This window comes from Anopheles funestus, chromosome 2RL, assembly GCF_943734845.2.
Source record: "Anopheles funestus chromosome 2RL, idAnoFuneDA-416_04, whole genome shotgun sequence".
NCBI classification, from domain to species: Eukaryota; Metazoa; Arthropoda; class Insecta; order Diptera; family Culicidae; genus Anopheles; species Anopheles funestus.
In genome coordinates this window covers 92,340,927-92,358,980 of record NC_064598.1, presented here as the reverse complement: position 1 = coordinate 92,358,980, position 18,054 = coordinate 92,340,927, and the positions used below count along the sequence as shown (strand labels likewise).

The 18,054-nt window shown below is 42.9% G+C and overlaps 1 protein-coding gene across 2 annotated transcripts; it reads right to left on the bottom strand.

Moving 5' to 3' along the window:
* Nucleotides 1-989: 989 nt before the first annotated feature.
* Nucleotides 990-17,532, bottom strand: LOC125766283 (protein drumstick). Of its 2 annotated transcripts, XM_049432083.1 has the most exons (4): nt 16,669-17,532; nt 8,162-8,654; nt 6,229-6,249; nt 990-3,517 (listed from the first exon to the last, which is right to left on the bottom strand). In XM_049432083.1, the coding sequence occupies exons 2-4, from the start codon at nt 8,380-8,382 to the stop codon at nt 3,466-3,468; spliced, it is 294 nt and encodes a 97-aa protein (XP_049288040.1). In that variant the 5' UTR covers nt 8,383-8,654; nt 16,669-17,532; the 3' UTR covers nt 990-3,465. The 2 variants fall into 2 exon arrangements, with proteins under 2 accessions (XP_049288040.1, XP_049288041.1); XM_049432084.1 differs by having other exon boundaries at nt 990-6,249; nt 16,669-17,528.
* Nucleotides 17,533-18,054: the final 522 nt, after the last annotated feature.

Here is an 18,054-nt window from a genome sequence, read left to right as displayed (position 1 = left end):
TGTCACTCTGAGAAGGTGGAAAAATGTGTTTTCCTCAAAATAAATGTCCTTGTTTCAGTGTAGAGTAAGTAAAACAATAAAAATCGGATAAAAAACTAGCCCTGGAATAAGTAATATAAAACGAATCCAGTTGATGATTTGCACTGTATTTCATTCATAAAACTCAAGATTCGCTACCACTTGTTGTGAATAAATAACAAAAAAAATCTTCTTTTCCAAACACAACACCCATCAGTGGCATTGCAATTTCCACGAATCCGTTTAAAATACCGTTTATCTTGGAATTCATTCATCGAAATGCTCCAAGTTACTCGCCGTCCGTTTGTGCGCCACATCCGGTGCCGGTATGCGAGATGAAATATGGTTCCGATCGAATCTAATTTAAGCTGACTGCCAGCCTGACCAGTCCAACAAAAAAAAATCGCCGTTGTCATGAACATGGAACATTTTTCCAGCATAAACTTCAGTGGCAATGGAGGTAGAAACGAAAAGGAAAAAAAAAACAACTCGCTGACCATCAGCTTATGATTTCTGATACCGAATTCACCACCATCAATGGAACCAAAGGTGGGTTACGCTAGAGGAAATGGAATGGCATATAAACGGGAAAATATTTATGTTATGATTATTGAGATTTGCGCAAAGAGCTCCCGCTGTGACGCGATTTTCGTTTGTAAATTGCTTTTCAACGTTATGTTCCATGAGAGGCATACCGGACTGAATGGCCTTTTTTGTGTTCCTGCAGCGTCTTTTCCTTGGACTAAGTTCCTATCAAACAAAATCGGACACAAAAAGCGCAAAAATCGTTCCTACACGCCGACAGTCGCAAAGGAAAAATGGGAAAAAAGGCTATGAAAAACTAATGTTTCGATGTGCCAAAAACTAAAACATTCTGAATAAAAAAAATCATCTCAAAACACTTACCTTATAGCAAAAGAAATGAATGTCATCATATTCATCATTATCAATCAAATCAACGGAAAAAAACATTTTCATTTTTACGGCATTTTGACGCCATTTCTTTACTGTTGCTAATAATATTCAAAATTGTTTTGTAATGCATTACACGTTATGATTGATTCCACTCCATTTCTCATCTGTAACCTGAAGCTTTTTGTTTTGTTTTTACACACAAACTTTCACGCACAAAACCTATATTGCTAAAGTGTGAAGTGGACGTTTATTCGTTTTTTTTATTTTGCTATGCTCTTTAATGCTTCTAGTATGCGAATATTCGAATAGTACAATCCGTTCCGTATCGGATGATGCGAATGAAAAAAAGAAAAATAAATCGTTTATACCGTCCTGTTGGTTAAGCTGCGCTGGGAAGAATAAGCACAAACTGTATAGCGGCATCGTTCTTTAACGCATCGGTTTCCTGGAGCATTTGCTGGACGAAAGACGTTGCAGTGTTGCGTCTAAGCGTTAATTTGGCACCTTACGGAGCATTTTGATTGTGTATCGTATAATTGCGAAGCCACCAGTAAACGTTTTGTTTTGTCTTCATTCTCAAAAAAAACCGTGTCACCACTTCTTATCCTCCGTGCTGACTTCCTGGCTACTAAACATAATTACAGCAGACTAGAATCTATTCTAAGCGCGGGTTTTTTTAACGTACTAGTCTAAACAAAATAATAAAAGAGAGTTACTTCTGCGGGTCACTCTAACAAATAAAAAAAAGGAATGTTAAGCTGTTTGACGCACAAAGAGCATATGGCTCAAGTTGTGTAAAAAAAAAACACCAACAAATAAGAGAGAAGAAAAGAATCTACCAAAGTAGAACATATCCCACACTCAGTCAGTTTGCTCATGTAACTGTTTTACACTATTCAAGCGGGGGAAATGTTTCAAGCATTGGCATGGTACGAAAGCTGATGAATCAACAGTTGCGGGCGGGCATTGTTGTGTGCTATTTGCACAAACATTTGTTGTTTTGTCTCTTTGCTATCGTTCTTTCTATTCGGCGATCGCACAAACGCAAGAACGACGAAAGCAGTTAATAATAACCCGTTGACAGGATCCTTTCTTCACCCTAACGAGTCGCTAATGGCGGTGCGCATTGTGATGCAAATCAAATAACAAAAAAATTTGTTACCTGATTATCGGCGATCATAAGGCGTAGATAAACGTTTCGATGATTCTCTCACATCAATCACAACCACAGCTCGACGGCTGCGTACATAACAAATACAACGGCCATTAGCCGATCGTTTAGCATTTGATCCGGGATCGGGGTGGAATATGAATATGTTTAGCAACTTTATTGTACGACGTTAGTGTGAATCAGACCCTATCAATCGTGTGTATGTGTGTCTCTGTGTGTGTGTGTGTCGAAACGGAATCGCATACCAAACTGTTATCTGTGTTGTTTTAGCAGCGTGTGTAAAACGGAAGATAAATCAATGGCATTGCATTAGTGGGAAAAAGCGCAGTTTCGATCTTTCTTTTGCAAAACAATGCTACGCGTGAAAGCTAAGCTTACTTTCAGGGTTTGTCAATCAGCATAACTGGGATAGTGTTTGTTGTACAATCGGAACAGTTTCGTACACTCGCACCCTGTAACAAATGTTTGCTTATTTCCTTTCTTTTAAAAAGTGTTTTTTTAAACGTTTCTTTACCGCACACGCATTCCTTTCTTGAAGCATAAATTAGTAGTACATCTTAAATAGGTCAATATGGAAAAAAGGGAAGGCCTCTTGCCACGCGTTAGGTTAAACTTAATATAATTGCTTTTGATTGTGTTTGTGTGCTTAGTTGAGGTCCGCATTTTTTTTGTTATTTTTTTTTAAATTTCGTTTTTCCCCCCTTCTTTAGTCATAATTTTGATTGGGTCACATTGCGTTAAGGTATGTACAGATGCAAACACGATGCTGCGACTACGTGTTGCATTCTTCGGCGTGCCGTCAGTTCAGTTTGATGACATCACTAAAATACGCTCCTCGCTGTATCATTGGCGGGGGTTCGGACTTTTACAATTACGGAACAAAAAGGATTATTTTATACACATAACTCGTACTCGATGCAACCAAAGCAAATGTGCTTTCTTTTAAATAACTTATGCAAACCTGTGCTTCCTAAAATCTTCCATCTTGCACTCCATCGCCAAACTATTTTGCATTCGTTCGATGGTGTTTGTCGAATCTGAATGTTTCTTGCAGACCTGGGTGAATGATTTCTACCGATGCACAATTTGTTTGTTTCATTCCCCTCGCGTATAATATTTATGCTTGCATCAATAATTATAATAATAATAATATAATAATAATGATAATAATAATATAAAATAAAAATAAAGTATTACATGTAGCTTTTTTGTGTGTAGTTGTGTTTGTGTTGAAATCATAAATTGGGCGAAATCATAAATGCATCGTGTTCGTGCGAAAGTAATGAAGTAAAACAAGAGGAGAGAAAAAAAAACTTAAAAAACAGACACAAGCAAAAAAGCAAATCCGCCGAAACTCAGTATCAGTATGCTCGATTGTTGTTACCGTTCATTGTCCTATCCATATGGATGGATCTGTCCGTTGTTTTGAGGGAAAAAAAGAAAAAAGAAAGAAAAAAATACGAAAAAACAGATAATGGTGATTTTGTTTGCTGTTGAGCTTTTTTTTTTGTTTTGTTTTTGTTTTGGTTTTGGTTTTAACGATCAAAAGAAAGAGAGAGAGAGAGAGTGAGAAAAATAGTTGCTGGTGAAAACTAAAGTACCGTACGTAAACTCTCACAATTAGATAAACGAAAGCCAATCAGAACCAATACAGCAGAATAATACATTATTCGGTATTAGGCAGAACTACGAAATTTGGTGCAACAATTAAGCAGAAGGGGAATATAGGAAAGGGAAACAAACCAGGGTTTTTGACATCAAGTTGTAGTAGTTAAAGTCTTTTATGAATTCTTCACAAGTTGAAGCGGAATGTGACAGAATAGTTGTGGAATCTCTCACCACTACCCTCTCTCTCAACTACCTAAACACGTTCCAACTTCAACTTGAACAGAATACAGAAATGAATCCAACTTTTACGACTTTAACTCGCAAACCCTGTAATCAGGATCAGGATAGAATACTGTACGACTTGGGAGGAAGGAAAATGGGAATTGTCTGGGTTAGATTTTGGGTAAAATTGCATCGAAAACTACAGTGAATTTGTTACTTTTAATGTTCATCTTAACAAATTTTGATTTGGTAGTGTGTACGTGCAGTAGTGAGTGCGTCATCTTGTGAAAGTCTATGTCTGTGTTTTGTTATCTGTTCACCTCCCATTATCAAAGTATACCGAATAGTAGACACACACACACGCACACCAGGAAGACCAGCCCGAGTACGTCGATGATACCAAACTATATCACAAAAATAAATCTTAGCAAACTAATAGTAGAAACAATTTTGAGACCGAAACTCCCCGTACGCTAGTGTTCCCGGTGTGCGTTGGTGAGTGTGTTTTTTGTTTTAATTTTGTTTGTTAATCCATTATGGAGAAGAAAACGTTCTTTTAGGATGTACAATTTTGAAAGCATTAGATTTTCCGAAAACATTGCATCAACCGATCACAACTGTTTCGACATGGATGTGTCGAAACAATTATAACTTGAGATGCATTTTTATAGGTGATCATGGATATGTGTGCTTGTGTAAGTATTCGTATGTGTGTGTCTGTTTTTTTGTTGTTTGTTGGCCAAAACATATCTTGAGTCATTGCATATTAACATTTTCCCGTTCTGGGCAATTGCCGGCTGTGACTGCTGATTACGAACATTGAATTGAAAAGTGTGTGTCTTGTAGCGCAGGATGGCGAAAAGGGTGGCATAGAGAGAAAAATAAGGGGATGGATTAACAACAATTTCGTGTGGGGAGATTATCGCAACATCACGACATCACGGTAAGGAACGTATTGACAATTTTTGAAGGTCAAACAACATTTGGCATGAGAAGTTGACTGAGCGGAGCTGCGCTAAGCAAATAAACATAACTGCGAAAACGATTCGGGACGAGAAAAAATTAACGTTACAATGAATGTTGGGTCTTGCAATCGATCCAAATCCTTCAAAAAAAAAAACAAATGACAAAATAAACATGAAAAAAACAAAAAATCGAGATTGTTTGTAAGAGGGAAAATGGTGATTATCGCTTATACATAAACAGACAATTATCGCAGAACAGTTATGCTTACGTTAAAATTGGATCGTATTCGCTTTCTGTGTCTTCTGATTTCTGTTCACATTGTGTGTTTGTGTTTTGTTTTTCTTTTGCTATCGCTCGTTTCTTCTTTTCACATTGCTTCACATTTAATACCGGCTGATCGGTTTTTTCTTCTTCTTCAATATTTTTGTTTTCCTTCTCATTGACCAGTCACTATTGTTCCTTTGCTGCTACGCTTATTAGTTTGTTGTTTGTTGCTGCAACTGCAATATGCCACACATTTCGTGTAAAGTGTACACAAACTTCGGTCCCAAATTCTCACATGACTATGCCTCGACTATGATTACGCTCCTGGCGTGCTGGCGTTGTGATTGTTTTGCTTTTTTTTGTGTTTAAATAAGTGCGAATAATATTGCAAACAAAACCATTTACATGTTGATGCACACTTTCGCTTGCGCACAGAAGCCGGGGAAAAGCAAACATATGATCATATCTCGAAGCGACGAACACACTCGCACATACAAAAACACGCGCGCGTGATCGAATCATAACACGATCAATCGCTTTTCACTCGTAAATGTTGGGAGATTCAAGGAAAATGATGTTTCCGTTTGATTTGGCGTGCTCTTTTGTGCTCCTTGCCGTACACCGGGTGTTCTGCTTCTTCCGATACAGATTTGTCTGATTGTAATGACACAGTGGGTTGGGCTTCTCAAGCACCAAGTGCTTTTGCGCTGTGTTTTCGCAATGTGTTTTCCGCGCCGCATTTTCACTAAGATGCTGTTAAGTTGTTTGGTTTTTTGCTCTGGTGTTGCATAATGTATGTATACTCCTAGTCCGCCATCACGCTTTATGTGTGTGTTTGTTTTTTTTTTTGTTTGTTTTCTGCTTATTTTGTTGTTCTATCTATACGATATTTATATATTCTCCATCACCCATTTTGTTTTGTTTTACTTTTAGAAGTTTAATGTTGGTTGATTGGTTGCGTTTTACTTGAGTTTTTTTTATATATGTGTATTGTCGTGTAATAAGTATGTGTTTTGCAAGTAAATGAGTGTACATCGAGGAAGTGTTTGTCAAATAGTGCTTACCGCCAAATACATTGACTGCATCTGTGAGAAATAAAAAAATAGAAACAAGAAAAAGAAAAAGAAAAGAAGAAAGAAGAGAAAAAGATATTTTATTACTAAAAGTGTTTACTAATGGAATTAAATCAAATTAAATATATATGCCTACATGTTAAACATTCAGGCATAAAACGGTTCCCAGCATGCGCTCACCCAGTGATGAACAACAATAGAGAAATCACACCAATTATTTTATCTGCCACGAGCGAAATCTGATCGTGTTACAGCACCACCTAAACGTACCTCTGTACGACATGAGATACAACGTCAAAGCAACACAGCGGACAGTGCCACGCCGGTGTGATCAAGCGTTACAAGCGATCAAGAAGCGTGAGAAAAGATCCAACATCTTGGAATGCCCCCAGGTACCCTCAGCGCCTTTCGAATTCTTCCGGACTAAAAGAAAAGGCAAACAAACCAAACTGAAGCTCTTCTAGACTGAGTGAAGTCCTTCGCTAGTGCTTAATTCTTCAAATTAAGTTAAAATTCCACAACCAACAATACATCAGCGAGTAACTTTCCTTTCAACAAAAGAAGCACCCAGGAACAACGGAACTGCGAAATAGAATTGTTTTATGTAAATCAGTCAGCATGTGTTGTGCTTCTAACCTTGTACGGCTGACGAACCTGACATACGATATGTTTGGTCGTAACTTATCAACGGTGCGTTTTATAGCTCTATTTCGTTTGCCGCAGCCCCGTCACGATACCTGTCACCTGGAACCGTTTCCTAGAGCCATCTAGGTTTGGGACATTAGAAGCTAAACGAACGGGGGGAAAAAAACTTCCTTCCAAGCTACAGATAGAACTCTTCCTAATGCCCAACACAACCACTAAGACGATGCTCATGTTTCACCTCGCCTTCGTGGTGTGACGTGATGAATGAATAATAAATGAATGAACCTTTCCGGTCCGAACGTTTGAATGAGCCGTTCGAACAATCGTTCCCGGTACGAGATTATTAACTGTCCGATTGCTTAATCGTATCCAGTCGTCACTTTCTTTCCCCATCTGTCTGGTCTGTAGCTGAATGAAGAGGTCAGAGCAAGCAGTCACCCTGGTTAAATATTAACCTCAAACAAATGGATCCGACAAGTGCCGACAACGCCGAAGGTAATGGTGTAAGGTCATAAAGCTTGGGCACTGATAAGCGGACCGCACTCGTAGATAACCTCGTCCCGAAACGTTTGAAGTTTACCGCGTGCTTAGTTTTGTGTTTTTTTTTCCGCTTCGCCCCGAATATGGCCACACACAGTAAGACACACCCGGAAAAGAGCGTGGTGTCGCTAAATGCGGTCTTTTCGAAAAAAAATCCCCTCCGCCGACAGTGCTCTGCAGTCAACGTAAGCTGCACCGATAACGAATCCGCCAAAGGCGAATGTTCTGCAAACCGTCCTGCAGTGGACGTTTCATCACATCCACGCGCTATTGATGCGATCCTCAACGGTCGGTCGAGAAATGGTTGCGGCTTCGAAAAAAAAAATGATCATGCCCAGAGGATGTGTATGTTTTCCAAATAATCCGTACAACAGTGTCAATATTGACACACCATAAACACACGGCACACAAAAACGGCCCTATTGGGGCGTCGAAGTCGATGAGAACCAGCCCGTAGAGCGTCCGGAATTGAGAAGCGCAAACAGAAACGCTAACAGCTCGGAACGGCATTTGCGATCACAAACGCACACAGTTTTTCGTATTGCTCTTTACCGAATCTTTCCTTCGGTCGCGTGGAACTATGCGTTTGTTTGTTTGAAAAACTTTTTCGGGCAAACATATCAACAAACCGAACATCGATCGGCGATCTTTCATTCAGTTTGATCGATAAGATATTGCTTTTCCGAGATATTCAATAGTTGACTACACTTTTGTCAACTCCCAAACGAAAGGAACTTACCTGTGCGAGCGTAGATTATCCTGCCGCTTGAAGTATTTGCCGCAAACCTCGCAGGAGAACGTCACCTCCGGGCTTTTGTGCGTGCGCTCGTGGATCATCAGGTTGTACGGTTTGGTGAAGCGCCGCTGGCAGTACTTGCAGACGAATTCGCACTTTGGTCGCATCTTGCGACGGAAGTCGGCCCTACGGTCGTCGTTGTCAATACGCATTACCGCAAACATGGTGGCGTTTGATGCTGCGCGTCAAATCTAAATGAATTCTTTACCGGTGCTCGGTGCTCCGGTGCTCCGGTACCCGTGTCCGGTGATGTGTGCTGAGATGCTGCGAATCGTTTTCCCCGTGCTGGGTTGTGTTCACTCTCTCTCTCTCTCTCTCTCTCGCTCCCTCTGCTCTCGCTGCTGACAATTTGTCTGGTACGATGAGATCCACTCCTATCGCTACGTGCCAGTACGGGTGTAAACCGGGCCACAAACTCGGTACGGATGATTAATACCTGAGGGGTGGTAAAGGGAACCGATGAGAATTGAAGCGTTGGAAGCGTTAAAATGAGATAAACTACCGGCGAACGTAAATAGTGGATGGTTGCCCCATTACACGCAGTGGGCAGTCTGCAAAATTAGTATGGGGTTTTTATCTAAATTGCACCACAATTGCCCGGTTAGTGGCCACAATGTGCAGAAATGGGTGCGTAAATATTTGTACTCTTGTTCAGTTTGCCCATGGGTATTGTGTGCTGCCGGTGATGATTGTGTAAACGATCTTCTCACTACACTAGGGTACCGCATTCCAGCACAATTCCAACTCGGAAGCTGGTTGTGTGTGTAGAATACACCAAATGTCTGGTATCGACCGGGTGTCCACAAAACACTCGAGATGAAATATGAACTACCCCGTCAGCAACTTCATTTTTCTTATGAGAGAGTTTGTGGCGCAGATATTTCACCCTTCATTTGCTACGAAGATCATCAATACTTGCTTTGTTAGTCATCGGGAAAAATTGTTTATTTTTTGGAAGATCAAATCTTCCATCCACAATCGATACAATGTTTAGATTTCAATTCTTGGGAATCTTGAAAATAGAAAGAGTTTGATTGTGTTTTATAGAATCAACATCTACCAGTTTGCTCATAAATTACACTTGAATAATTCGTCGTTTTGCTCTTTGAGTGTTCCAATTTTTGTGCACAGAAACCCAACCATTCATCAGCAAAAACCAAAACACTTCCCAGTTTAATCTCCTCAACTAAGCTTCCTACTAGCAGCAGCATTTAGCCCGATCGTGACGCGCTACTCCATTTAATGGACGATATAAAATTCTCCATCTCGACATTGACTCGAGCGAGCACCGTGTGTGTGTGTGCGCGTGTATTTCACTGCCACCGTGGACGACCTACAGCAGCACCAAGCGCCGTACAGCAGCTCATCATTCGTAGCCGCTAACCTTCACACGAACCGTGGCTTTTGGGGCAATAAAACACTTTCAAGCTACAAGCACAAGGAAACGATAAATGCTACTTCACCGCATTTAAACACCGTCCGATGGACACTTATGCAGTTTGGTTGTTTTTATTTTTTATATGCCCAATGCCCGGTATGAATGGGTTTGGGTTCTGTTGCTTTTTTTTTTTTGTTTAGGAGATAGCTATATTGAATAAAGAAACACTTAAACTTCTTTTATGCTGGCTTCTCGAATTTGTCCTTGCCCGTGATCTTTGCCACTGATAAGTGCCCATTTAGCAGCAAACAAACTAACAAAAAAGAAGCTGCTGCCGATCGTGGCAATTACCGCATCACACTACGATCATCACAAAGGCTAAACACAACCCAGCACGGAAGCACTGAAGCGGTTTGGTTTTAGTACGACGATTGCGCTACGAAGTAATGGGACATCTTACTGGCAGTCTGATTGCCAGACGTGTCGCCGGCATTTTTTTAATCGATATTGGCACCGTTTATGATCCATCCACCGTCACTTCGATGCTGCTGATGGTCGCATTTGGTTGGGCAGCATCAAATTAGTGATCGTAAACATTCCGATCGTGCGGATCCCATTCAAACGCCATCGCTTCCCAACCGAAACTACCGCGAGTGTTGATGACCTGACATACGGCCGGAAACTCGTTTCGCTAGCCACCGGTTTTCCTACGCGTACCATCACTAACTACCCGAAACGAGTTAGTAGCTTTCGATTGCCGTGGGTTTTGATAGATCGCGATCACAGGCTAAGGATGTGTCCACCTCCTCAAAATCACCTTTTGCGGTGTGACATCTCCGGTGGGTATAAAAAAAAACCCACCGTTTCGATGGAAGCTGGTCGGAAGCTGTACGGCAAACATTATTTAAATTTGTTTGATAAAAACAGTCCCTCGAATGGGGTTCAATTTTAAAGCTAACAGCGACAGTAAAAAGTGTTTATCTCAAGTTGATCTTTACCATTGTTGAATATAGCAGTCTGGTTATAAATAAATCACTCTTTGAAGTATGAAAATATATTAGATCCTCGCTGTATTGTATTTTTAGTTGCTTCCGTTTCAAACTTACACACCCGACAGAAGACAAAATGCAACTTTACCATGCTGAGAGCATTCGCTCCGGTACTAATTGATTCATCGTGTGGCAGATAAATAATCCTTCTTCCCAGTGGGAGCTTGTCAAAAGTACACCAAGACAAAAAATGCACACTTTTTACTCGATCCGATAGAAACCCCATTGCCATGGAGCATGCAGCGTCGGTATGCTGTGTGTTTGCACTACACCAACAACCGCTTGTCAATGATGTTGGGGCTTGCTTTTGCTCGTTAGCTACCTGTTGGCTACCGTAATGGAGGCGCGTGATACTCCAAATGTGGTCGAGATGCGCTTCCGCGCCATCGTAAATCGGTAGCTCAAACTGCAGATTGCCGATGCAGTTGTGATCGGGCGTAAGGCACGATTCGATTCGATGCAGCGCAGTTATTTGGGCTGATGTATTAATTGAAATTTATTGCCCAAGAAACCGTGGGTGGGAAATTAAGTTGCTTATAATTTATGTCAGATTTCCTTCCGCCCCTGGAGATGTATCGTTGGGAGAGTGGAGCTTTAATGCGAACGCTGCTAAATGGCGTTCGCCATGTTATGTAGTTCATTAGTACGTGCTACCAGTGCTGTTAGGGGGCTTTTTTTCTTGTCCGAAACAGTTCCTTATTTCATGAGAAATCAAGCAAAAACAAATTCTCCCACAAGTCCAGAGTCCGTGGAAAATTGATATTTGCTCAGTTTTTTGTATGATTAACCACAAACGATTCAATAGAAATCAATAATGGTAACATTTCTTTTGAAATTGCCATGAGAAACCCCTTTTTTCGCAATAAAGTACCAAACGAACCATGGCTCTCACATTTGTCAACGCAACTCCCATATAACACGACTGCTGACGTACAAATCTGGCCAACAAAAAAACCGCTTACTTAACGCTTACCGATGATTCATAGTGCCAATGGAGCAGTAGACAAAGAAACTCGTCAAGCTCAAAGACGTCCTGCACCGGTCTGACCTTCCATGACGTAAGGGTGCACGCTGTAGTTGGAGTTGTTTTTTTTCCTTCCCTTATTTATTTATCTGTTCCTTCACCACGCTTAGCAGTAGTACACCCATGGCCGTTGTACCCGGGCTGTGTCATTTTTCAAACCACACTAAACAGGCGCAAAAGGTCTCGGACATCGGACGAGCAGTTCAATCAGCGCTATGATTCAGTGCAGCGTACGGTTGTGTCCTACTAGTTCACAATTTCCTGAGGTTACCGGGCCCAACTCTACTGTCCGTACCGAAACCGAAAACCACGTCCAACAGTACGCGCGGGAAGTAATTTGCCATCGGCCGTGCTTAATAGCCGACCCATTAGTGTGTCGCGCACCGGCAACCATTAAGCCGCGAATTGGTAGCATTTGTTCGTTTCGGACCACGTTGAAATGTAAAATATGTATAAAAAAAAACAAATTGTGGATATACCTGACGCGGAGGTCACTTCTCGCGCTTGTTTTGCAGAGATTCATTGCATTACTTCATCTGTCGGTTCACCAACACCACCGCCACCATGAGTCATTGGTTGCGTAGCGGCTGCTGGGCAGATGTTCGACATGAGTGGTAATAATGCTTCTCGTGTGCGAAAAAAAAGAATGCCAGATTGCGCCGTATGTAGTCTGTGTGCCTTCTTCTCTAGGGCTTATTTCTCCAGACCACCCCGAACAACAATGGGGTCGGTAAGGTCTCAGGGTCTTTGGTGGTACATTGTTTCGGTTTTTCTGCACGATGGGTCAATCTAGGTCTCGACCGGATCTCCTGGTGTGAACAGTTTGGTTGTCTTTTCCAGCACCCAGGACATCTCGAGTTGTGACGATCATGTGGTTTTTTGGGTCAAAATACACAAACAAAACACAAACCCTGGAAGTGATTCCTTTCCGATCGCATCACATAAACAATGTTAGATTTTTTGCCAGGGTTTTATTGCCAAAAACATATGTATATACGTGTGACTTTTTCTTGGTTACGTATGTCACAGTACGCCTAACAATGGGCAAATTCTCGAAATTTTAGAAACAACTAAATTGAGTACAATTCCTACATTGGAAAACATTGTCTATCGCTTCCCAAAGCGACCCCACACACAGACACATACCGGATGAAGTGTCCGGGATAGAGGGCAATTTCTTGGGCAACAACGCAACCGACCACAGGGGAACTTTTAACGGCTTCTCAGCACCGGATTAACTTATTGCAAACGATGGCGATAACAAGGAAGTGTTGCATTACGGAATTATCCACTTCACACGCCATCTATGTCGATGAGGAACAGCAACAAAACAGACACACTCACTATCGCCTACGACGCATCCGTTACCGTCGCGCGCCCTGTGTATAAAGTTCGCGCTGTGACTTAAGACTTTCTGTAAAGCGTCGTGTAAAATTTGCACCGATCTGGGCAAGGCGGGGAAGCGAAAGACAGCGCGGGTAACTTGCATCTTCCCACCGTACCGTCGTCATCATCATAATAAAGTGCATTCGTCTCGTGCGAGTGGTGAGGCGCATACACACGGTCGACGCCTGCGCCTGCAACTAGTGCCTGTGGATGTTGCTGGTGCTCCTGTTGTTTGCCATTACCGAAAGGTACCAGCGCGGTGCCGGAGTGCAACATTCTCCACATTCCAACCGAGGCTGTGCATCGAAAATGCATCGAAACAGTGTTGGACATGGAAATTTGCTGTTAATTTTTAAGCGTAACGTCTGCGCCGACGGATAGAATGTCGTGTCATGCGTTAAAGACATATGCCCCGTGTAGGATGGTTTGAAGAGAGGCCAGGCCGGTGGGTTGGGACGTGTGTATCGGGACGAACCACCGCATCGGGTGGTCTTTCTTTATTTTTTTTCTTCTTGTTGTTTTACTCACGAGATGGCCGGCTCGACGACTACAAGGGACATTGTGATTAATGAGCGGAAAACGAGGCCGGGTTTTCTCTGCTTTTCTTCTCACCTGTGTGGGCCATTTTTCTCTAGCTCATTTCAGCCGGAACGCCGAAGAGGTCGTGGTTGTCGTACGACATTGCGCACTTGTAACGAGGTTGACTGCAAATACGTTACATTGATTCATACGGCAAAGTGGCCGAACTTTGGAATTTGAACTATTTTTTGACCCAAAAAAATCCTTTCTACCAATTTGTTGTCTAGACCGGATGAACAAAACGCACACCTTGATTTGTTTCAGATGCGATCGACCGTGATGATTTATGGAATATTTCGCAGACACTTCATTCACAAGCTAGCACACAAGGTACTTCGCTCGATCGATTACGATAATTCTGAAAGACTCAATTCAGAAGCAGTCAGTGAAGGGAAATGCTTCAAAAGACGCATCTCGAAGTGATGAGCATGACAAAAAAGGATATGAAAAATGACTGCACCCACTTTGCAATGATAGGGCATCTTTCGTCAAGCATCTTGATGTATTATTACGAAAGAGAGTAAACAAAAAACACGGCATTCCATTCCCGTCGAAACATCCTTTCTGCCCATCAAGCATCCTTTTTGTCGCACTCTTCATTCATAAGTGCATCCTTTCGACAGGACAGGACAATCAATGCCGCATTTCTATGGAATCACTACAGCGCCGTTAAAGTGCGATCGTTTCGGACAAGATATTCAATCGATCGAGTGGACTTGAAACCACGAACCGAAAACATCAGCACACAAGCACAGTGTTGGAATTTTTGTATAAGCTATAGGGAGAAAACAAGTCTAGAAAGCACACAAATTCGGGATGGATTGCCGCAAACGCTTCCAATCGATTCGATCTCGGATCAAACCATAATGTTGGGCACACTTGGACCATTTAAGGCATAAGTTCGTGGCGAGTGAAGAAAATATCTACACCGATCGACAAAGGCTGAACATGATAAATGAATCTGGTGACTCAACAAATTATCACAAGTGGCAGGTTGGCGATGGAAAAGGACTTAGAAAAGGATGCTCTTGCAAAGAAGAACTAGAAAAATATGTCTATATTGCCGCAAAATGTGTTGTGGCGTACGATCATTGCTTTTTTTAACCTTTTGAATGAAACCAACATTCGCCACACGAGGTTCAATCTAGTTTGCTTTGTAAATGTGTCAACTAAAAGGTACCGAAAAAAAACCTTCCCACGCGTACCGTGTTCTAGTTTCGGGTCAGTAATAGAAACACATACACGGTGGACGTAAACCGCGCGCATGCGCCCCTAACTAAGGACGCGGGCAATAAATCTTACCGGTGTGGCTATTGGTGAGACCGCGTCACAGCATCATCAGCAGCCTCATCGGTACCAATTTTGGGTTGGCACAGCGACCCGGTACCGTCTATAAATTAGCTTCAGATTTTGGAGCATCGACAACTGTGATGATAAAAAAAAATCATTTCCAAACGAAACACGAATGAAAGATGACTAAAGTCACTCATACAGTTGTGGGGCGATCGGGAGATGGGTGATTTTTCCGACATCCGGGCAAGCGAGTCTGGAACGCACGCACGCCAATTCGTCACCAGTAACGGTGAAAACGGTTCAAACTGGTTCGACCGGATCCCGCGATTCATCAAAGCGGAAGTAATGGTGGTCGTTGTAGCCGACCGTCGGCCAACACGCTTGTCACGTTTGATCTGTGCCGTCTCAGCTGCGAAACTGTCTGACCTCACCAGCGGTAGAAACTCGGCACAAAACAAACGGTTCGCTCGTTCGATTTTCTTATCTGCGCGACGATCGCGTAACTACCGCGATTCGCCATACGAAAGTACTTTCGGGTTCATCAAAAGAGTCCACTGGTGGAGACCCCCTCCGGGTTTGGTGATCACAAGAACAAGATTTAGCGGTGGTCTTTATCGATGGTTACCTTGCTTTTGCAAAACAACCACCAGACAACTGTCCGCCTAATTGAGGGAACATGTCGCGAAACATTGGTTTTTAGGTTACGGCATTTGTAACGCGGGCGTCGATGACTCTGGTGTGACAATCAACGATCTCGAGAGCAAATGTTAGAAAAAATGTAGACGGCTTCCACTGTTTGATAGCGCGTGTTGTGTTGACAATGCCATTTGACGCACGGCAGTCGCCCCCACCTCCAATAAATGACTTCATTACCAGTCAATTATCTACTCTGGCGGAGAATAGCTCACTTGTGTTGGTGAAGCTATTAGAGGTTTTAAAAATCAAATAAAAACAGATAAATAATGTGCACATACCACGGCAAACAAAAGAACAATTACTAACGACCCCGAGCGGCTAATAATACAAACGCCATGATGATCGCCATCGTGCTTTGCTTCCGTGTGCGTTTCGTTCGCTCTTTCTCTTTTCTCCACCGGCTACTGTTTCGCGCCACCGGTGTTACGCGCGGTACGCGGTTTCGAAAAAGGTGAAAAAGTGTTTGGAAAAGTGAGGACAGAGAGAATGCGCTAAGAAGACAACAACAAGCTGCAGCATCCAAATGCCCCGGACAAGCAGCTACTGGTTTTCTCGCTCACGTACCTGCAGAAATGAAACGGACCGCCGTGCGCCATCTCTTTCCCACCGCGCTGCAATTCGGTAGCCATTGCGTAAAACCGGTAGCCAGCCATTTGCCGTTGCGCGATTCGTTCACCCGTTCTGTTTCGAAGGGGGATTAAAGTTGTTTTTCTCACTCTCACCCCAATCACCCCCTATCGAAACGGTAGCAAATGGAGGGTGTTTGCGTTTTTTCTTCTTTTGCTTTGAACCTCACCCTCACCCAATCGATGATCAGTTCAAACGATCGAGCAACTTGTGCAAACAGTGCGTTATCCTTGTAACGATATGAAATGATTTTTAATGTGTTTTAATGTGGATTTATGAACAAGATAAACGTGAACGCATAAGCCGTCGGCAATTTAGCGCTTCTTCTTGCATGCGATTAACTTCGCTTTTCCATAATAAACAAGTAAAAAAAACTAACAATACAGTTTAATATAACAAATAATGTAACATAACTTACCTTAAAAATTATTTTTTTGAAGGCAGAACAAAATTCCTGCTACACTATCAATCAGTTGCGTTTGCTAGCGATTTTCCAACTGAATCAACACGTCTTAAAATCGTTCATTCAAGCGCACACAAACGTCAAATCCTTCTGACATTCAGGTCAGCTTTTTGTGTAACTTTTGCAACACGTTTGTAGTCACAATGCAACCAAACTGCACACTTGATTCTACGCACCAATAACATCCCCTTTAGCAACCAAAAGCGTGGAGCACTCGCTACGGAATCTTTTCCACGTTTTTCGGTCAAAAGCAACCGTTTCACTTTCACTATGGGACTGGTACGGTGGTTTCGGTTCGCACAAAAGCAAATCACAAACACGGCTGACGAACTGAACTAGCGCGACGATTTTAGTCGGTAGGCTCGGGCGTTGCGTTTTGTCTGGTAAACCGTGAACACTGCACAGTAAAAATTTCTCTCTAAAACCTTTGCGGCTCGTTGACGGGAGAGTAGCTCGGCGAAGCGTTCTCGTTCGATCGAGTTCGAATGATCGTTTAACGCGCCCGTGTCGGCGCTGGTATATCGATAGGTCTCGGGACGGGCTGCTTCTGCTGCCGCTGTTGCCGTTGCTGCTGGTGGTGCCGCTATTGCTGCTGTTACTGTTGCTGCTGGTGATGCTGCTGCTGTTGCTGCTGCTGCTGCTGCTGCCGCTTACTGCAACTTCCGTACGTGAGCGGACGGATGGGATTGGTTACTGGAATTGGACGTTGCTAGTAACAGAAGTCAAAACGACTTCTTTCCAAGGCAAAAGTAGCGCCTTCTTCTCGGGGCGCTGGCGAAGAAATATACACACACCGCAACACCGGGGGCTGTTTCGAGCTGTGTGCGAGCGAAACGAACCGAGCCCGACCAGCTCGTACATAAAGCAATAGTTGTTGATCTTCACGCTGAAACGAGAAACACGCAGAAAAACGATCGACGCAGTAGGCGCTGCTGGAGGAACAAGATAGACCGAGCAGGAACGGAAGAGCGAGACAGCGAGAGAGAGAGAGAGAGAGAAAGAGAGCGTAACAGAGCGAGAGGGAGAGCAAGAGAGACAGCAGTGAAGGGAACAGAGCGAAACGGTCGAGATCAACCGCTGTGAGCAAGAGGGCTCCCTTTTTTGTGTATCCCGATTGATGTATATCGGCATCGAGTTGAGTATATTTACAGGCCGGGCAGGGTTCGCTGTACGTCCAGCAGGTCAGAGCGGGAGAGCATTAGGCAGAGCTCTCTGTAACGCACGTTACCGACCGCATCGCACGCCAGCCAATGGTCCTGAAAGCGGTATGAAGAAGGTAGTGGCCGTTACGAACGTGCTAGCCAGCGCGAGAAAGAGAAGCCCACTGCGGGTGGTGTTGGT